The sequence below is a fragment of the Physeter macrocephalus genome, chromosome 20 (assembly GCF_002837175.3).
Source record: "Physeter macrocephalus isolate SW-GA chromosome 20, ASM283717v5, whole genome shotgun sequence".
NCBI classification, from domain to species: Eukaryota; Metazoa; Chordata; class Mammalia; order Artiodactyla; family Physeteridae; genus Physeter; species Physeter macrocephalus.
The window spans coordinates 35,321,227-35,342,773 of NC_041233.1; the positions used below are offsets into that span (position 1 = coordinate 35,321,227).

General features: G+C 48.0%; 1 protein-coding gene and 1 long non-coding RNA gene across 4 annotated transcripts in view; one reads left to right on the forward strand and one right to left on the reverse strand.

Annotated features, from left to right (window-relative positions):
- The window catches only part of LOC114484575 (uncharacterized), a 35,070-nt gene extending 17,048 nt beyond the window's left edge, over window positions 1-18,022 (reverse strand). For all 3 annotated transcript variants that reach the window (XR_008616230.1, XR_003677661.1, XR_003677660.1), the window contains exons 1-3: window positions 17,946-18,022; window positions 15,863-15,967; window positions 6,749-6,843 (exon numbers count right to left, since the gene is read on the reverse strand). This is a non-coding gene — a long non-coding RNA (uncharacterized lncRNA). The remainder of the gene's footprint in view (window positions 1-6,748; window positions 6,844-15,862; window positions 15,968-17,945) is intronic.
- Window positions 18,023-19,253: 1,231 nt separating this feature from the next.
- The window catches only part of LDB3 (LIM domain binding 3), a 28,657-nt gene continuing 26,363 nt past the window's right edge, over window positions 19,254-21,547 (forward strand). Inside the window, exons 1-2 of the mRNA XM_028481928.2 lie at window positions 19,254-19,515; window positions 21,376-21,437. Of these exons, the coding sequence (XP_028337729.1) occupies window positions 19,254-19,515; window positions 21,376-21,437 (324 nt within the window). The remainder of the gene's footprint in view (window positions 19,516-21,375; window positions 21,438-21,547) is intronic.

Below are 21,547 nucleotides of genomic sequence, written 5' to 3' on the forward strand. Positions count from 1 at the left end.
TGTTTAATTTGTCTTTTGGCAGAATGCTAAATCTGGTCCTTTTTATTCCATTACAGCCTGTCATTTTTTTTGACTATTTGTTTCTAGAGTTTTTGTTTTGTTATTAACTTTTTTCCATGCAGAAATGTCTAGATTTTATGTAATCAAATTGATTGAATTTTAGTCTATGACTTCTGAATTTTGAAGAACTTTGAAATTAAAAAGGATGTCCCCACTCCAAGTTTAGGAAGGCATTCTAGGCCATTTCTTCATGCTGATTCTAATCTTGTTTTCCATGCAATTCATGTCCCTGTAACCTTGACTTGAACACTTCTAATCTCTTTGCCAGGTCATATTTGTCCTGCCTGTCCCCAGGGAAGTGGAAATTTTATCTCAAATGTGTGAAGTGGGGTTAATTTGGCATTTTACCTACAGTTCCCCAAAACAGTTATTTATGGCATAAGTCAGATGCCCTGAGTTCTTTTGGGCTTTATTTTTGACATCCAAGGCAATGGAAAGCTTTGGGAATTCTAAAACCCTTTCTATCAAAGTGGTGTCTTTGTCACAAATTCTAAAAGCCTATTTTAGAACTCAAAGAGTTCTTTGTTACCTATGCCCATTTGAAGTAATTGACCTCTCTTGAGACAGGATTGGGAGATGGGCCTGGCTGATTGGTCTGGGGACGGCCACAAGGCACTAGGCATTGAAAAGGGAAAAGCACAAAGATTAATATATCAAAATATGTTTCTACCACACCCTCTGTCTTCTGCACTTTCTGACACACCAGCAGAGTAACACTATCAAAAGAGCAAATGAAGTTAGCCTGATACTGTCTCTTCTTCATTCTGGGGTTCACTGCCTTTTAGGTCAGCTCACAAACCAACCTCTCCAAAAACTGAGTCTACAATATGACCTTGGGTCTGCAGGAAGTTCACTATGGAGAATTCTTTTTTGGAAACTGGAAATGGTAACCAATTAGTTTTGTTAGTTTATCTGCAAGTTTTCCAGAATGTAATTCATCAGAGCAGGAGACCTGTATTATTTAGAACAGTTTTCTTATTAATGCTGTCACCCATCTTTGGATCAACTCCCTTTTGGTGAACTTGGTTCTGTACTTTTCAGTACCATAAACAAGGCCTTTCTCGCAGTCATCTATCAATATTATGCCTTTAGCTTCCAACAGAAGACTCCATTTCTTGCTCCTTAAATTATTTGCAACCAAATTTTGTATTCCCTGTCTTATTTGAAACATCAGTTGAATTTACCATTTTATATGCCTTTTAAAATATTAAGCTGCTTTTCCTTCTGGTGGGGGGGCTGGATTTTTTTTTCTAGTGGGCAGGACTCTTCCCATTAGGAAAAGTGACCTATTAGCATAAAAGTGAAGCAGCTTGGAAAGTAAGACACTGAGTGCCCCACTGTCGACAGAGCTGTAGGAGTATTTCCTGACTTGGCAGCATAGCCATGGGACTCTCAGGCAGAGAGCCCTGCTGCTGGATTCATAGAGTCCAAGGCAGGAACGGGTTTCACCTCCCACCCAGCGCCCCATTCTGGCCAGCTGATTGCCCAGCCTCTCTTTGTTGTCCTGGAACAAGGGTCAGGAAACTCAGCCTGTGGGCCAAATCTGGCCTGCTGCCTTTTTGCAAATAAAGTGTTATTGGAACACAGCCATATCCATTTCTTGCTGTATTATTTATGACTGCTTTCATACCACAGTGGCAGGGCTGGGCAACTGCAACATAGACCATATAGTCCACAAAGACTAAAATATTTAATTACTGGCCCTTTACAGAAAAAGCTGGCCAAACCCTGTCCTAGCACACTGGAACTGTGAGGGAATTTTGGTATTCTCCTTTTTCTAGGTTATTCCAGAGCCCTAACTGGGCATCAAGGAGTGATTATTGCCCTCAAACCCCTTGGCTCCTCCATCCTGGCTGATTCCCATTTCCTGCTTGCTAACAAAGCAGAGCATCTTAGTTTGAGTAGACCCAGGAGCAGATTCTGACATAAGGATTTAAATGAAAGTAATTTATTTGGGAAAGGCTCCCTGGAAACCCCATTAAGGGTGTGGGAAAGTAAGCTAGGGAAGGAAGTCAATATACTATGTTATCAAGCAAATTACCGTTGTGGGCAACAGGAGGTCAGTCTGGTATGGAACTCTGGAAGTCAGTGTAGAACAGCTGGCTCAGTGTTCTGCCAGCTGAGGAGTGAGGGAGCTGGAGTGTTTATACACCAACTCCTGCCTATGATTAAGTAGAGGGCTGCCACCAGGAGGGATGAACTCTCTGTCACTTCTGGACTGTTTCTGAAGGCAGAGTGGGCTCTAGAGAATGGTCTCAGGCAATTAGATGCACATACCAGCGTTCAGAAGTCAGGCCAGCATACAATGAAATGATAAAGTTAAGAGGATACAGGTAAGGTAGCATCTGCTACAGGAAAGTACAGAATACCAAGGTGACTGCCGGAAGATCCTCAGGGCAAAGGGGCTGGCTCTCAGAAAAAGAAAAACGAAAAGTTCCTTGTGAAACATCTAGTTGAAGAGAAGTGAGCACTCACTTCTGACTGTGTGATCCTGGCCAAGCTCCCTACCTCCTGAAGTTTCAAGGGGCCCACCTGTAAGACTGAGGTGAACTGACTGACCTCCTCCCTGACCTGGTGAGGGGCAGTGTTTTGTTTTGGCAAAATTTATGCACAGCAATTTATTTAACAGAGGTTCACTGTGGGAATTTCACAAGCTAAAAGCATACAGGATAATGTCTCTTAATAAGCCAATAATCCACTGACAGGTTAATCACACTATTGTTCCAGGCAAGGGGAGAGGAAAGGAATAAAGTCCAAATTCAGCATGAGGTGTACCTTTATACAAGCTGGCAGGGGACAGATGCCTTAGCCAACTACTAGCTGATGTCCAGCTGCCAGCACAAAAGTCAAAGTCCCTTGTTGCTAGAGCACATTGCTAGGGAACGAAGGCACTGTTGTTGATGGGCAAGATGGCCTCCTTGGAAGAGCCGCTGAGAGGCTTTCCCCACTGCCAGTAAAAGACTCACCCTTATCTCACAGGAGCTAATGTCTAACAGTCCCCCAGACTATTTAGATCAGCAAAGGGCTGCCTGCCCAGATGCTCAGATAGCCCCACAAACACTCTGTATTTACAGGCATACCTCGTTTTATTGCATTCCACTTTATTGCGTTTTTTCACAAATTGAAGGTTTGTGGCAACCTTTTGTTGTCAAATGATGATTAGCATTTTTTAGCAATAGAGTACTTTTAAGTTAAGGTATGTACATTTTTAAGATATAATGCTATTGCACACTTAATAGACTACAGTTTAGTGTAAACGTAACTTTCATGTGCACTGGGAAACCAAAAAAAAATGTATGACTCGCTTTATTGCAGTGGTCTGGAATTGAACCTGCAATACCGTCTCTGGGGTATGCCTGTGTCAGTTCTTCACATGTTCTTATCAATAAGCTCCCAGTGGGGTCCCTCAGCAGCTGAGCTACTGAGTGCTTACCAGTGACAACAGACCAGATGATGACTTCCTGACACTACTTACTTCATTCTTATATCAAAACAATTTTACCTCTAAAAACAACTTTTTTTTGGTCTTTGCCATAAACAAGTAGATTAAAACAACTTCACTTCAGTTATAAACAAGTGGGTTTGAAATCAAATCAAACCCATTCGCAACAGGCAGATAACTCATGTAACATCCAAAGATATAAGGATTAAAGTGTTGGAATATTTGTTTTCTCCCCAGATGGAAACTCTATTATTTTTACTGACCATAATACTAAGAAATACTACAAAAGGTTTTTTAAAATTTTAGGGGCTTCCCTGGTGGTGCCGTTGTTGAGAGTCCGCCTGCCGATGCAGGGGACGCGGGTTCGTGCCCCGGTCCGGGAAGATCCCACGTGCCGCCGAGCGGCTGGGCCCGTGAGCCATGGCTGCTGAGCCTGCGCGTCCGGAGCAAAAGAGGAAAGTTTGGGTAGAATTTCATTTAAAATATATATATATAATAAAATTTTATTTATTTATTTATTTGCATTACGCAGGCCTCTCACTGTTGTGGCCTCTCCCGTTGCGTAGCACGGGCTCCAGACGCGCAGGCTCAGCGGCCATGGCTCACGGGCCCAGCCGCTCCGCGGCACGTGGGATCTTCCCGGACCGGGGCACGAACCCGCGTCCCCTGCATCGGCAGGCGGACTCTCAACCACTGCGCCACCAGGGAAGCCCCAAAAGGTTTTTTTTTTAATCCAAAAGTGTAGAAATAGGAAATTTTAAATCTTTCCCAAAGCTAGCTACTTGCAAAAGTTTAATGTGCTCTATAACTTTCCAGATTTTCTATGTATATATAGATTTCTATTTTTACATAGAAGAACTCACAGGAACATACTAGTTTTTAACCTGTTTTTTTTTTTTACTTGACAATATATTGAAGATCTATTGGCATACATTAAGAGGTATGGATCTGGGCTTCCCTGGTGGCACAGTAGTTAAGAATCTGCCTGCCAATGCAGGGGACACGGGTTCAAGCCCTGGTCTGGAAAGATCCCACATGCCATGGAGCAACTAAGCCCGTGCGCCACAACTACTGAGCCCATGTGCTGTAACTACTGAAACCAGCGCCTAGAGCCCGTGCTCCACAACAAGAGAAGCCACCGCAATGAGGAGCCCACACACCACAACGAAGAGTAGCCTCCGCTCGCTGCAACTAGAGAAAGCCTGTGTGCAGCAACAAAGACCCAACACAGCCAAAAATTAAAAATAAATTTAAAAAAAACCAGGTATGGATCTACTGTATCCTTTTTAATAGTTATATGGTATTCCATTGTGTGCTTATACCATAGTTTAACCAATATAGTCTTTTTTTAACCAATCTACTCTTGATGGACTTTTATGATTTTTCCAATTTGCCTATAAAGAAAATAGCACTACAAGGAAAATCCTTGTATATATGTCTCTGCTTAGTTGGGCAGGGGTTTCTACAGGATGAATTTCTAGAATTGGAACTGCTTGATCAAAGAGCATACACATTGGGACTTCACTGGTGGCACAGTGGTTAAGAATCTGCCTGCTGGGGCTTCCCTGGTGGCGCAGTGGTTGAGAGTCCGCCTGCCGATGCAGGGGACACGGGTTTGTGCCCTGGTCCGGGAGGATCCCACATGCTGCGGAGAGGCTGGGCCCGTGAGCCATGGCTGCTGAGCCTGTGCGTCCAGAGCTGCAAGCCACAACTACTGAGCCCACGTGTCACAACTACTGAAACCCGCGTGCCTAGAGCCCGTGCTCCGCGACAAGAGAAGCCACCACAATGAGAAGCCCACATGCCACAACGAAGAGTAGCCCCCACTCGCCACAACTAGAGAAAGCCTGCGTGCAGCAACGAAGACCCAACACAGCCAAAGATAAAAATAAAAAAATTAACTGATTTAAAAAAAAAGAGTATACACATTCAACAATTTTTAAACTATTCTCAATTGAAAGACTGTATAAAATTACACGCCTAGTCATAGAAAGTGAGGGCCAGTTTCATCTAAAACTGGGCATTTTAAACCTTTTGTGAATTGTATTTTTCATCCCTTTTGCCCATGTTTCAATTGGGGTTCTCATTTTTTATTTGATTTATATGAGTTCTTTATGTATTAAGGATAATACACCACCAAGATACTGACAAAGTCAACAGTAAGCTCTTACTGATGAAATGACCAGATACAACATCACTTGCTTAAATTTATATATCTAAAATTTATAAAAAGAGCTCAGTGGTGCCAGGATACCCCACAAAGGGATTAGAAGCATTCTGCAGAAGAGGTGAGGAATAAGATAAATTCCCAGCTTCCCCAAATCCTCTCCTGGAACCCACAGTTGCAGAAAACAAAATCTGTGCCTAGGGGTTACATCATGCCTCTGGAAACTCAGTTGCCCCTCCTCCAAGGCCAGCTTCTGTGCTGAAGCATTTCTGCATCTAGTCCGGTCTGACCTTGAAAGCTCCTCGTCAATTTGGGGATGAAATTACATACAATCTGACTACAGAGTGTGGTACCACAAAGCCTGGGCCAAGTGCATTTCTTGACCTTCTTGCTGCGTGACTCTTTGTAACATTAAAAGGTAATTGTTTAGGAGCAAGCAGGCAAAGGCAGAGGAGAGGGCAGGACCAGAAGGCTTTATCTCCCTTAAACCCCATCAGCTCCCCTCAGGCCATCCTCCTCCCCTCCCCTCATTACTCAAATACATAGTTACAATATATAAATTTTCTGTTGCTTTGCAGAACAACAGAAATGTGTAATTAAAAGTAACTTTGGAAAACTGCAATTTGTATTGATCTGTAATACACTATTTAAATGAAAAGGTTGTGCAGCCCTATGCACATGTTGCTTGCAGCAAAGCCCCTTGTGCCTCTTCTGGAGTCTCTAAAAGTTGGCCTGGGCTCCCCAGCTGGGGTGGGCAAGTCTGGCTCTGGGGCTGGAAACTGGTGGAGGGGAGTGTGAGGAAGAGCCCCCTCCCTGGCAAACCCTGGGCACCTCCAAGCACCCTTATCACCTCTCACCAGCGTCACTTGTAAATGACAAAAAGAGGCACAGAGTATCTGCTCGAAATGATACACTGGGTCCTGGCCTGCAGCCTCCGACCCACACTGTCCCTCCTGTGCCTGTCGGATTGGGGGCAAAAACAGGCGGCCCCTTCAAGTGATGGGTGTGCGTGGTAAGAGCCGGCCGACCCCGAAGCTGACCACCTGCGATGCACGGGTTTGAAGTCTCCGATCACTAACCTCCTCCAGTCCATCTTCACTTGTGTTTCTCTTTAGGAAGTCGATTTTAGTTCAGCCTTTGGAATGTGGGTTTCAACATCATGATGCATTAATTTCTGAATAGAAAATTTGAAAACAGAGAGTCTTTGTTCCATCTTTAAAAACTTGATGAAAATATATCTAGCAGATATTAAACCATTTATTTCCCTGATGCAAAGCTGGGCCTATCAAATTTTATAGACTCTGTGGAGATGAACTGTGCTCCAAGGGCAAAGACATATTCTGGTTTTCCAGTGGGCCCTGGCCAGGCCTGAAGTGAACACAGGGAGTCTGCTGCCCCCAGCTGCCCCACCTCCCAAAAGAAGACCGGGGCGCACCTTCAGGTCAGCAGGAAACCACATGGGCTCTTCTGTTGCTATTTGACTTATTTTCCCCCACCCTGTGGCTTCTGACTAACATTTTGCATTTTCAACATATTTGTACACATGACAGACCCCTTTTACAGATGCAGTCACTGAGCCCCAAGAGCTGCGGCATCTGGGCCCAGGTCCTGCAGCAAGGTGGCACCAGAGCTGGGACTGGAGGCTGAGCTCCAGGAGGGCCAGGAAGCAAGAGGACAGGAGGCCGCTAGTCTTCCATTCCTTCCAGGGGTTTCCAGCATTGTCTAGTCGTCCTAACACCAGGGGCCTCTCCATGTCCTTGAATTAAGTGCTTCATGGAGGTAAAGAGCACCCCGGAGTGGGAGGGGGGTACGGGGTTGCGGCACTGAGGCTCCCGTGCACAGAGGTGCACCGCTGCTGATGGAGGCCTCCCGCCGCCAGCTGCCCTCCTAAGTGCCCTGCAGAATCCTCTCCCCCCACACCACATCTGCACACTGTGCCGTGGGAGCCAGCACCATCACAGCCATCCTGTCCCAGAATGGCTTACAAGGAATCCTGTATCAGCATTGAAACACCTCCTCCTCCCTCGGGCCCTTCAGTTGGAACCACTCGTCAGAACAATTAATTAGTTATCCGTGTGTCTCTCTGTCTCACCATGGGCTCCTGGAAGGCAGGAACTATTTCTTGTCCCTCTTGTAACCCCAGCTCCCAGCACAGGAGGGCCCAGCATTGCTCCCACTCCTTTTTGTGGCTAGTATCCCTGCGGGCCTTTACCTTTCTGGAGGAGCCGCAACGCCACCCAGTGGCGGGCTGGCTGTACTGAGGATGCCTGCCGAGGGCTCTTCCGCTCCACCCCCTGCTGGTGGAGGCCGGTTACTGCAGGAGTTGAAGGTGATCGATGGGTCACCTTCTCGGCAGGGCCCTCCAGCGCTCCACAGCCAAGGTTAAAATGGGGGTGGAATGTCAGAGAAGCAGGCCCAGTGCCTTTGGGATCCTTGGGCACAGAGACTCAGCTCTAGGTTGCTGTATCTGCCTGAGGCTAACGTTGTTCTTCCCTTCCTGCTGTCCTTCCTCCCTTCCCACTCTACCAAAATGCACTTCCAGGCTCAGCTCAGACACCGCCTTCTTCCTTTGCCCCTCGTAAGCATGCAACCACGAGAATCTAGCTTATTCAGCCTAGATTCACATCCCAGCTTTGCCCATTATCTGTTGTGAGACTACAAGCAAGTTACTTAATTTCACTGGCTTCAGTTTGTTTATCTACAAAATGGAGAATAATAATAGTACCGGCTCTGCTGGATTGTAAGGAATAAATGAGTCCTTACAGGTACAGTATGTGCAAGTGTTGTGCCTGTTTAGTTGGTGCTACTATTCCTCAGTCAGTTTCACTGCCTGGAGACAAGGACCAGGTCTAATCCATTGCATCCTCACAGGGCTGGCATGGCATATGGCAGGAACTCAAGAGCTGCTGCACCTGCCAAATGCATGGGAGCAGTCAGCCTTTGACTTTGGTCATAGTGAGCAGTGGAGATGCGGGAAGACCTTCATCCTAGTCCTGGCTGTGACACTTTATCATTGTGTATCCTTGGACATGCCACGCCCCTCCCTGGGCCTCAGTTTCCTTATGAATAAGTTAGGATATACTGAAGGAGGGACTATGCCATGGTGTGAATACTAGGAGCAGGGATCATAGGGGTCATTTGAGAGGCTGCCTACCACACAGACTCCTTAAAAATAGATAGAAAAATATTTTTATAACCTTGGTAGCTAAGCATGTCAATAAATCCAGAAGGTGAAAAAGAAATATTGATCATTTTATCTACTATATGGTAAAAGACATGACCAATACTTCATTTCTCTCTTTTTAAATATATATATAGCTTCCTGGTTTTCTTTTGTAAAATTGCTTCTCTCTCATTGTGTGCAGTTTTGGTGGCTGTGATAGTCTGGGTATGCTAGCCACTGTAAAAACAACCTCCAAAACTGAGTCTCAACCCAGCAAAGGTATCTTTCTGATTCATGCCAGAGGTGTCCAGTTGGGTGACTCTCCTGCAAGCAGACAGGGAGCCAGGCTCTCTGCATCCAGTGACTCAATGGTCCCCAGGGCTCTTGAACTCTTCTCTTGCATCTGGCCAGCTGATGTGTAATGGGGGAACGTGGAGGGTTGCATGAGAAGTTTAAGGGCCAGCCCTGGAAGAGGCACACATCACGTCTACCCACATTTTGTTGGCCAGAATTAGACATCTTGATGCCAGGGGCTTGGAAAATGTAGCTTTCTTTACTGTGTGCCCAGGAGAAAAACAAATCAGTTTGGTGAGCACGTGATTTTGTGTCTGCCATGTGGACCTGGAAGTCAGGATTTCTATTCTTCACCAGCCCAGGCTTGGCTGTCCAATGGAAGGACTCATTCTTTTCAGGACTTCGAACCATGAGCCAAGTGACTCCAGGACTGACTCAACTGGGAGAATTACTGGAACTCAGCACCTGAGCCTGCAAGGTCTCTGGGTCGGTCAGGTGTTATTGACCCCTCATCTCCTCTTTTCCCAGGGAAGTCCTGCCTTGTATAAAGAAGTGCTAAGTTACATTCCATGCACAGTTTCAACATCGTTAGAAACTTCTAAAATGCTACCCAAGGGAATTTTGCTGAATATCCTTCAATTTGCCTCCCCAGGTGGACCTTTGACACTTCACCTTGCTCTGTTTCTCGGAAGCAGATCCGAATGCACTGCATCACGAGTGCCCTGGCCCTCTAACTTCCAGTTGGGTTCGGCCAACAGGAAGCACCAGCAGGAGATCCAGAAAGTGGAGTCCCTGGAGGATGTCATACTTAAAAGCAAAGAGAATAGTGTAATCATCCCCCAAGTACTCAGCAACCAATTATCAATTGTGGCTAATCTTGTTTCCTCTTCACTTTCCCCTTCAACACACACACACACACACACACACACACACACACACACACACTTCCTCTCTGTCTCCTTCCCAACCTCTGCTGCTGGGTTATTTTAAAGTAAATTCCAGATATTATGTATCTTTAAGAAAAGAACTCAAGAATTCCCTGGTGGTCCAGTGGTTAGGACTCCACACTTTCACTGCCGAGGGCCGGGTTCAATCCCTGGTCAGGGAACTAAGATTCCCACAAGCCACGTGGCACGGCCAAAAAAAAAAAAAGACTCTTTTAACATAAACACCATTCCATTACTTTATCTTTAAAGCAAATAATCATTTCTTAAAAACGTCTAAAATCCAGTCACGGATAAAATTTCCCTGATTGTCTCCAAATGTTGGTTTGAGTCACACACTGCATTCTGTTGACATGACTTATATTTCTTTTAATCTATCGAAGTTCCCCCTCCTTTTTTTTAAATCTAAGGAACCCTTTTAGATCCTTTGTTCATAACCTAACCTGCTGTGCCCATGTCACAAGTCCCAGGGTCATTTGCTTTTCCCACCCTTTAGTAGACAGTGCTTTGGGTGTTCCCTTGGTGTTACACCAGTCTCACACCTCCACAGAGTGGTCAAGTGGGTCCCCATTTCCACCTACAATAAGTGCACCATCTGAAAACTTATTTCCTTGAGACCTTTTTGATGGTAAGTGGGGAGCTGGAATTCTCAGGTTTTTTGGTTTTCTGTTCTCAAGAAATGACTTTTTCAAGAAACCTGTTGGATGACTCAACAGGAGGCTCTCGGGTGATAAAGACACTGGGTTGTTTCACAAAATGTGGAATGGAACAAAGAAACATTTATAGATTGAAGTATCACTTTAAAATATGGTTTAAAACATGAGTAACTAAATTAATAAACTAGATGAATGCAGACATAACTATTTCCTCTATTTCAAAAGTTTTATATATTCATGATGAACAAAAATTGGAAAAATTGAGGTATTTTGATGAAGAGTTGTCATGCGTTGGGTTGTATAAGGTGCTTTTCCAGTTACAGAAGGACAGACTCATTTCCTAAGACTGCCTCCCCTTGTCCCTCTACATTTTTTTATTTTAAGTTACTCCTTTTTCCACTGCCCTTGATCAGGTGTCTTGCTTCCTCCACACAAAGAACTCTGAATATGCTCTGGATGTGGTCCCTAGTTATTGGCCATCCTTGGATACCACCAGCTCTGTCCCCTTTTATCTGAGTCTCTGCTGGGTTCACACCGATTCACTTCGCCTAGCTGCACACACACTTCATGCCAGCTGGTAGCAATCGCTCAAGTGCAGGAGACAAGGGAAACACAGTCTCAACAACCTCAAGCCTTAGGAAGCAGGAGTTAACTTCCTTTTTGTTTCCTCTGTGGCCAGGAGGGATGCTCCAGCGGCTTCTGCTTGGCTTTTCCTGTTACAATAGCCTACTCTTTAAGTCAGGGAGCAGTTCCATGGCAATCAGGCCATCTGACCATTCAGAAACTGGGGAAATGACTCTGATGATTGCTGCTTCATAGGGCCTGCTGTTGACTCTAGCCAAAATTTCAGTTATCCTCTGATGCTCTTAAAGCCCTGAGTGGTGGACCAAGCTGGTGGTCTATGTATCAAGGAATTGGTTTTATCTCAGAGCCCGGGTCAATTGTAACTGAAAGTTTGGGGGCGGCGGTTCCTCTTTACCTGGTAGAGTTACCTGGCAAAATCATCACAGGTTCCTCAGCGGAAGACTAGGAAAAAGTGCATAGTATGTGCTTGTGCTGTTAAAGCTGGTCAGGGGCCTCTTAAGTCTGGAAATGAGCTCATGAGGGGCTGCAACTCGAGTAAAATTGGGCCTCTATTCCCCAGACCCAGAGTACATTCAATTATACAGTTCATCTGCAGTTGAATTATGCTGTTGACCAAATATTTCCTGCTCTCCACCTTTGGGGGTCCTGGTGGTTTGCGCTTCCCTGCCACCTTGTGGTTGGTGGGGTACTACATGACTAGTTCTGGCCAATCTGCTCTGAGCAGATGTGCGTCACTTCAGGGACAGAACATCTAATTGCTGATTTGTTACCCTCTAGAACAATCCCTCTGCTTTTGAGTCTGGCAACATTCAAGATCATGACTGCTCCATCAGCCTATATCCTAGAGTGAGAAGGCGTAAAGTGAAGAGGACCTAGCAACTGGCAATAGATATATAGCATGAACAAGAAATAAACCTTCGTAGGGACTTTCCTGGAGGTCCAGTGGTTAAGACTTTGCCTTCCAGTGCGGGGGTGTGGGCTCAATCCCTGGTCGGGAAGCTAAGATCCCACCTGCCTCGCAGCCAAAAAACCAAAATATAAGACAGAAGCAATATTGTAACAAATTCAATAAAGACTTTAAAAACGGTCCACATCAAATAAAATCTTTAAAAAAAGTAAATAAATAAACTTTCATTATTTTATGTCATTCAGATTTTGACATAATCTAGCATACTTTGATTGATACAAAAATTGATGCTGAAAGACTGAGGGTGTCTTAACAAAATCTGACTTTTGTGACATTGATTAATGGGGTAAGGAAGGTGATTTTGGAAGCTATTTTACATGGGTACATTTGACAAAACCATCACCTACAATAACTTGGAAGGTAGACAATGAACCTAGTAAGCTTGTAGCTCCAGAAGAGGGAGACCAGCAAACAAAATGTTAATAGCAGGTGTTGGTCAGTGTTGGCTGCAGCCTGACACACGCACATCCCTGAGGCACAGGGAATGCTTGGACCCTCATTGGAGGGAGCTTCCTGAGCTGGGCACAGCCCTGTGGTACAGGCTGTGTCTGCCTAGTGCCCCCCTGTCCAGCCACCTGAGCCTGCAGCACACCTGCCCCCCCAATTCATGCTGCATGTCTCTTCCTCCTGTCCTGAAGCTTGTCCCCAGAGAGACACAAGCAGCTGAAGGCCCACTTGGCACCTCTGCATGCTTATTGGCCTTCCAGGCAGCCTGCGGAGTTTCGGGCTACAGGATGGCAGGTGGGGAGTGCCACTGGCTCCTGCCTACTGCCTGGCTTACCCCACAAGCTGTAGCCGGTGTTGAAGGTGCACCACCATGGCCTTGGGATACAGCTCTTCCAACGCCTGCTGGGGCCGCAGGGGGCACACACAAGTGCAGGGCTGGAGAGCTCCTGGCAAGGCCACCCAGTAAACACAGCAACCAGGGGATGGAAGTTCGTGGGTCAATTCTTCTCCCCGCCCCCAACCCCGAGGCAGACTTTTGGGCGTCGTGGTGGTTCCTATGGCCCCTCTGAAGATGGCTTACACAGCTGAGTGATTGCTGTGCTTATCACAGTGCTGTGGCCAACTCAGTCATGCCTTCCCTCCCTCTTTGCCTACCTCACTCCTGCTTCCCTGGGATTCGCTCCCCCCAAGAAGTGTTAACATCTAAACTTTTGCCTCCGACTTTGCCAGGGAATCAAGGCTGAGGCAAAGCTCATTCTTCGCACTTTGTTTTACAAAAATCGTCCTGTGACATCAGTTCTGCTCAACACGCAGGCACTTAGCACCTCCTCCTGTTTTCTGGGCACCAGGAGAGACCTCGGTGAACACAACAGGTACAGTCCTTCCCCCAGAGTCTTTGGTGGGAGGCGCCAAGGGAGATGAGGGGGACAAATTTCCCCATTATATAGGAAGCAGGAAAAGCAAATTCTAGAAGCCTTTACACTTATTGCTGGTCAGTTCTAAAACCTGTGAGCATGGAGAAAGGGAGCAGCGGCTAGATTTATAGGAAGTCTGCATGCCAGATAATGGCTTTCCTGAAAGTCGACTAGAGTGGATGGGCAGGGGGGCTGGCGAGGTGAGTACTTGGGTAATGGTAGTCGTCTGAGAAGACATTGGCCAAAGGCTCTTCCAGCAGCTTATGGCTCAGTTCGACCACACAGGCTGGAAGACAGGACACTCTGGTGGACTCAAGAGAAGATGACAAATCTGGAATGTTAAACCTTCGAGAGGAAGAAGCTCTCCTCCAGAGAGGGTAGAGCAGAAGCTGGGAGTCTACCTGTAATGATCTCTGGCCCTCCTTCCCACTCTAGGACCCTGTGCTTCACTAAGCACCAGTTGTCTTTCGGAGAATTTCATTCCAATTACTTGCTCAATGTAGCAGAAATTTTTGGTGCTCTGCCCAGGTCCTGTGGCCCACATTCACCGGTCCTGTGAACCCACCCCCTTCTAAGGACTGGCATCTGGGTTTCCTCGTCCCTGGGGCTCTGGAGTGAGCTGGGAGTGCTTGAGAGTTTATGTCCCTCCAGGGTAGCCTATAGCCAAGAACTGCTAGTGAAGGAACACTAAACTTCCTTGCCTTGAGGCTGGGTCAACTCTCAAAGGTAATTTACACACCAGAATTCCCAGAAGAATCAGGCAGGGTCTAGGACTTTGCCTGAAATGGCACCTTTGACTGCCATTCTGCTGACCCTACTCCCAGGTCCGGTTGAGCCCTTTCCACCCTGATGTTTCAGTGTTCTTGAATCTGAAGTACCAAAAATTTCAAATCAAAAGTGGCAATAGGGTTTTCTGGGTAGGCCCTCGAGAGCTGGCCAAGAAGAATGTCCCTGCCCCTGGGGCTCCATGCAAATGGGCAGGGAGCAGGTCCTAGTGGCTGGCAGAGTGCAGTCAGGGCCTGCAGAGCTCCAGCCACAGTCCCTCACCTTGTAAAGCTGGAGGGACACAGGCAGGAAGTCCTTCCTGGGCCTCTCTCTGGTCAGCCCCAGTCAAACAGCACTGGTGCATGGTCTGGTTGGGAGCCAGCTCCGAGCACAGGATGGGAGGTCAGGTGCAAGAGCAGGGCAGAGGGGGAGGCAGGGAGCTGTCCTGGATGGGATATACTCCTGCTGATGTGGCCTTCAGTGAGGCACATACGTGCTCAGATGGGTGTCTCCACCCTTCTTAGGGGCGCATGAGGCCCCGTTCCAAGGGGAGGCTTTGTCACCCCTGGTGCCAGTTTCCTCCTCAAGGCCTAGCCCTGCCCCCACCTCCTGCAAACATCTGTCTTTTTGTTCAGCAGGTGCTGAACCCAGCATGGAGCTTTGCCTATGCCAGGGGGCTCAGAGGTATCCGAAACCTCACACCCAGGCCCCCTGGATTCCGGCCTCTCCAGGGACACTAACCAGAGGCAGGGGTAGCAAAACCTGTGATGGAGAGAAATGCAGCTCAACTTTCTTCCGTGAGTTTGAAAACAATATACTCAGGGATCCCCATGCCTGGATTCTTTCTCATGGGGAAACATCATTTCTGTGCAACAGGTCCTCATGTTCTGTGAACATGAGGAAACGCTAATTCAGGGCTGGGCTGTTTGGGGGTGGTGGGGGGCGATCTGCAGCTCTGATGGTGCTTTTTAATTAGACCTGGGTCTTGAGGAGGGAGTCGGGGGCGGGGAGAGGGTGGGTGTGCTTAAAAAACTTTTAGGTTTTCATGCTCAGGGTTCTATAAAATCTAAGTAATGTTTCCCCATCCTTCTGAACAAGATTCAGCACGTAAGCCTTTTATTTATTAATATGGAGATAAATAACAGCAAAAAAAAATACTAAAGGGTTGAAAATGGTTGCTTCCAGGAAGTAGAACAGGGGTGTAGGAGCGACTGGACTGGACACTATTTTTGTATAAGCCTCTCAGTAAGATTTCATTTTTTTGTTTTTTTAGTATGATTTCAGTTCTGAAGGAAGTGCTGGTATTAATTAGATCACACAAATAAAAACTACAAAACCAGTCTAAGAATTCGCTTGCCCTGGCCCATTCTCGGGGATTCATGGGGGGCGGGGAGGGGCGGGGGTGGTGGGAGGAGGCCGTGAGCTCTCACTCTTTAATCCCATCACTTGGTTACTCACCCCTGCCCGCTGCTGCAGATGCCGAGTCCTGGAGCAGGAACTCCTGGGCAGGGTGTTGGGGGCAGCTGCCCTTCACGCTGGTGTGAAATCATAGCCTTCACAGTCCTGTGGGAGAAAGTTTTGCTCTTAGAACTAGGATTCCGAGAAGCTTTTAGATGATTAGGAAAAGGCTGAGGCTCGTGGTGGAGTGACAGCCTCTTGGAGTGAAAAGAGCAGAGGTGCAGGCCTGGCTGGAGGGTCCAAGCTATGGGGCGTGAGTGGGAGCCTCTTTTTTTCTTTTTCAAGTTTTAAAATTCTCCAATTTTATTTTTTTAACATCTTTATTAGAGTATAATTGCTTTACAATGGTGTGTTAGTTTCTGCTGTATAACAAAGTGAATCAGCTATACATATACATATATCCCCATATCCCCTCTCTCTTGCATCTCCCTCCCACCCTCCCTATCCCACCCCTCTAGGTGGTTACAAAGCACCGAGCTGATCTCCCTGTGCTATGCGACTGCTTCCCACTAGCTATCTGTTTTACATTTGGTAGTGTATATATGTCCATGCAGTGAGAGGAAGCCTCTCTTGTGTCAAATGGCAAGGGATGGGGGAACTCCAGGCACTGGAAGTCAGCCCTGCACCTGGTTCCCACCTCTTGGCCTCTGTCTCCACCTCCACGCTCTGTCCAGCCCTCCCTGGAAGGCCAGGCAGCTCCTGTCTCTCCAGTGAGGTGCTGCCCTGGGTGCAGCTCACCTGCTCAGACTCTGTCTCGGGGCAACTGGCACACCCCAAGGCTCTGGGTGGCCCAGGCCTCCTGCAGACTCTTCACCCTCACAGTGTTCATCAGCTCTGCTGGCTGCAAGGACCGCAGTTTATCGGAGGAAAGGGGAAGGCAGGCCCTGCAGCCAGGCGCCAGGGCTCAGGGGTTGGGACGCATAATGGGGGCTCAAGGCCAAGAGGTTCTTGTCAGACTCCGGCTGGCTCGGCTGGCTCAGGGGACCCAGGCAAAGCTAAACAACCGGGCCTGGCACAGACCAAGTCTCCCAGCAGAATGGCTAGTTCTTAAGACTCCCAGGCAGCCCTTATGGGGGGTGACCCAAGGGAGGCCACTTCCAGCCCCCGGAATTATGGCTCCCATCTCCTGGTCTCTGAATACCCCCTGCCTCATCTTCTACTCCACTTCTACTTTACTGTGCCAGGGACCCCTTTGGGGTTCTGTGCAGCCTTAAAAGGAGCCTTCTTCCAGAATTTTTTTTTATTGGCCGTGCCTCATGGCTTGCAGTATCTTAGTTCCAGGACCGGGGAATGAACCCGGGCCATGGCAGTGAAAGCGCCAAATCCTAACCCCTGGACCTCCAGGGAGTTCCCCAGAATGTTTTCAATGCATGAAATAAAATACACAGAATTACAAAAGAAACCGATTACAGTGAAATACTGTTACTAAAATATTAAATAATAAACTTGTGATGGAGTTATATGTGTGCTTCTTAACGAATCATCCAAAAGACCTGGTGGGGGCTTTAAGCAGACTCATAATTAGGAAGTAGTGATGAGCAAGACCAATATCACGCCATTGTCTGCAACAACTCTACGGTCATAGAAAAGGAGCAGTGATTTCCAATGGTGACAAAGTCATGGGCATTACTACTTGGGGTTTTGTCCACATTCGTAATGAAGTGAACTGCTAGATTTCAGCTAGAGGTTAGTGCAAACAACAGCATCCTTTTTTTCTCACCCGAGTTCGTGGGTTCCCTGAACGCTACCCGCAGACCCTGGGCTCAGAACCCTGCCTCCTCCTCCTGGCCCCGACCTCATAGCTTCTACTCCTAAGGCCCCTTGCCTCCAGACTCCTCTCCTGGGCTCCTCTGCCCCTCAGCGTCAGGCACTGGATGCCCCTGTACCACCTCTTTTCCCCACTTTTTAGGGGCTCAGACAGGCAGTTGAGGTCTGAATCCAGACCTTGCCCTGAGCAGCTGCAGGTTGGAGAGTGTTGGGCTGCACCCCTTGTAAGCCTGCACTTGTCCAGCTTTAAGACCAAAGAAACAGCCTGGGGTCAGCAACAGAGACATCAGTGGTTTAACGGATGGGGGCATCTTACACGTCTGAAGCAAGGTCCCGGAGCAACACCCCACCAAGTGCAGCAGACAGTGGGCAAGACATGGTGGCAGTCTTCGCTCCTAGCGGGGAAGGGGAGATTACCAGTTATAGGGGAATTGAGGTCAGCTGGGCTCACTAGTTACCAGAGAAACAAGCACAGGGGCATGCCCCTCACTGCCCCTTTGATGAGAACAATCACCAGCTGGGGCCTGGGGCGAGTACTAAGAAGTTCAGTCGTATGCGTAAAATATAGGTGAAGCAGGCACTGGTCGGGCAGGGGAAGAACAGAGAGCAAGAGAACAGCCATCTTGAGTGGCCTGACCATACAGAGAGTTTGCAAAGCAGCAGCAACGTGCAGAGCAGACAGAGCAGAGAGCCAAGGTGGGTGGGAAGGCTAGGGTGGGGCCCACCTGAGAGTCCAGGTGTGTGCGTGGATGGCACTGGCATAAAGATGTGAGTCAGTGCCTACCACTCTGCGTTCGGCAGCGTTTTTAAAAATCCCAATGCCTAGACCCCACCCCAGGCCAGCTAACCCAGTCCCTGGAGATGGGCTCCAGGTGTCACAATCTGTTAAACTCCCAAGTGACTCCAGTGTGCCTTGGGGGCTGGATGGGAAGGCAGAGGACAGGGTAGTGAGCAGGAGGAGAGGAGAGAGGCCTCAAAGGGCTCCCAGATGTACATCTGTGTGCTGATGGGGAGCTCAGCCTGGAGCCAGAGCTGGCCCGAGTAGGGAAGAAAAGGCAGGACAGTGGACTGGGGCTCCCTGAAGCTTTCTGCCGAGTTTGACAACCCTAACATGGAGGGAGCCAGCTATCACCAGCCACTAACTTTGGCTGCCTGAAAACTGCTAGCAGCTCCTGGAATTAGCTGGTCTTCCAAAAGGAGGGAGTGAGCACCTTCCCTACCAATCCGGTCACCGCCCTGCAAATAACTAACTCCTGTGGCCCCTGAAGGTGGGGGAGCTGGGACCTCTGGATGCTGTGGGGCTGGCCGTGCTTGGCCATGAACTCCCATTCATGCCAGCTCACTTCCCCTCTCTGGGAAAAGGGCTGTGGCCCACATACCTGCCTTACCTCCTGCTGCTTCTCTGCCCCCCTCCCAGAGGGTCTGGGTAGGGGCTCCCTCCGCCACAAAATGGCCTACGCCAAGAGCTGCCTGGGCCCCAGAGGGAGAAGGGAAGGCCCCGTAACCACCCCCAGCCTCAGCAACCAGGCGAAAGACCTGGGGGCTGACACTGCCGAAGACTGCTGTGTTCCAGGCACTGTGCCGGGTGATTCAAGTTTCTTGTCAAATTTAATCATTGCCGCCAATGAGGCTGCCATTGCGATCTCCATCTTATAGGCAAGAAAGGAGGCTCAGAGGGCAAGAGTCAGCCAAGGTCACGTGGTTCCACACGGTGGTGCAGGCCGGGCTGACCCCAGTGTCCTCTGGTGATGATGCAGACATTAGTGCTGCACAGAATTTGCCCCCGCCCCAGGCAAGGCAGCCCCTGCGAGAGCCTCAGGGAGGCACGCTGGTGTGCTCTACGCACTTTCTTACGAATGAAGCAGTTTTAGTACCTCAATCTATGGGTGAGGAAACTAAGTCTCAGAGATGTTCCTTGTCACTTCCCAGACCCTCACGACAGATAGGGGCAGCGCTGGGCTGGTGTGAGAGGGAATTCACAGTGTTCACAGCTTTGGGATTCTGCCGGCAAAGCTGACATGCCTATAGTCACATCAAAAGACAAAGCCAATTCCACTGCAAGGTTTTCGTTCAGAAATCTTCCAGTGCCACTCATGCCATGCTCAGATAAACGAGGGCTTGTGGGGGGTCACTGGGAACAGACCCACACACACATTATATGCCAGAATCGCTCTTCACTAAGAACATCTTTGTGTTTCGTGTAGATTTCCATTCTGCCCTATGTATCTTCCATACCTGTGCTCTCTGAGCAGTCAGAAATTGCTCTAGGATGTCGTAAATCAAAGTGGGTACCTTCCTCCCTTCCTCTCTCCCTCAGACAAATGCTCCACTTCATGGGAAACTGCTAAGGAACATGGCTAAGTTCAGTTAGAATATTTTAAAGAAGGAGGTTGTTTCTCCTGCTGTTCCAGCATATCACCAAAAGGTCAGAAAAAGTATATAGTAATTCCTAGGGTAGATCGAGCCTCTCTGTGTGCCCCAATTAGAGTGTTCTGTGTGCCAACTAGGAAATGTCAAAGGCACTAAGGGATGAATTTCATGTTTCTTTTAAATTGAGATACAGTTGGCATATAACATTATATTATTCTCAAGTACACGACATAGTTCAGTATTTGTATATATATTGCAGAATGATCACCACAATAAATCTAGTTAACATCCATCAACACACGTAGTTACAGAAACTTTTTTCTTGTGATGAGAACTTTTAAGATCTAGTTTCTTAGTGACTTCCAAATATACAATACAGTATTATCAACTATGCTGAACACTACATCTTAGGAATTAGTTATTTTATAACTGGAAGTTTGTATTTTTCAACTGCCTTCACCATGTCGCTCACTCTAAATTTCATTTTTTAAGTCCGGTAGCAAATTCTTGCTTTTGATGGGCTGCTGGGTGTGCCCAAGGTATGTGAAATACAAGACCTCCCACTTCATGGGTTTTTTTACACCAACATGCCCCTCTAGGGTAGATAATCAGTTCTCTACTTAAAAGTTTATTCTTTTGGTCTTACTCATGTTTTCCTTGACCTTTTTTTTCTAAGTCCTCTCTCACACCTATTAACTGGCCCTGACCCCCTCAACAGAAGCCTCCAGCTAAGGTGAGGGGGGAAGAGGCCACTTTCTGAGGGGTGACTATTACATAGCAAGCTCGCCCGGGACAGCCTCTGTGATGGATGCCAGCCCAGGGCATGGCACACTGCTGTAGTTGTTTGATGAATGCATGGCACTGGGATGGGTATGAAGTTGAAGACCACCAGGCTGGACTCGCTGAAACGACACACGTGGACCAGTAGGAATGGCATAGGGGACAGCTCTAAGTGCCTGGGTCAGGACCCTAGGCCAGGAGTGTGAGCACCAAGTGGTATCAAGCCCAGGAGCCAGCCACAGAATACAGTGCCACAGTGCTATGTAGACCCTGCCCCATGACTCTCCCCCTGCCTGCCCCCCTTTGGCTAGCATAGGCTGCTTAGGAGAGAGCTCAGTGGGAGCACCCAAGAAGGGGAGTAAGGGTGGAAAGAGCAACGGAGAGAGAGGCTGGCCACAGAGACATTAACAGGACCACTGGGTCAATTGGCTGGCTCCCGATGGGCACGTGTGCACTTGGTTGGGGAGGGAGGGAATGGATGGCACTTCTAAGCCCAGGGCAGGTAAAAGGGCAGAGCTACACCTGCTGCTATACGATGTAAGGCAGCAGAAAAGCAAGGATTTCCTCAGTTTCTGCTTTTATGGTCCCTCCCTCAGGCCACAGGAAGAAGGAAGGGCCCTATCCTGAGAGGGTTTGCCTAGAGCCCAGCAGGATCCAGGTGAGGGAGGGTCCAGGTGAGCTGCTCGCCAGGTGCCTACAGGAACACATTCACTGAGACATTTAATATTCCCCTGGCAACAGCTCCAGGGAGTTTCCCAGGAGTCTCTG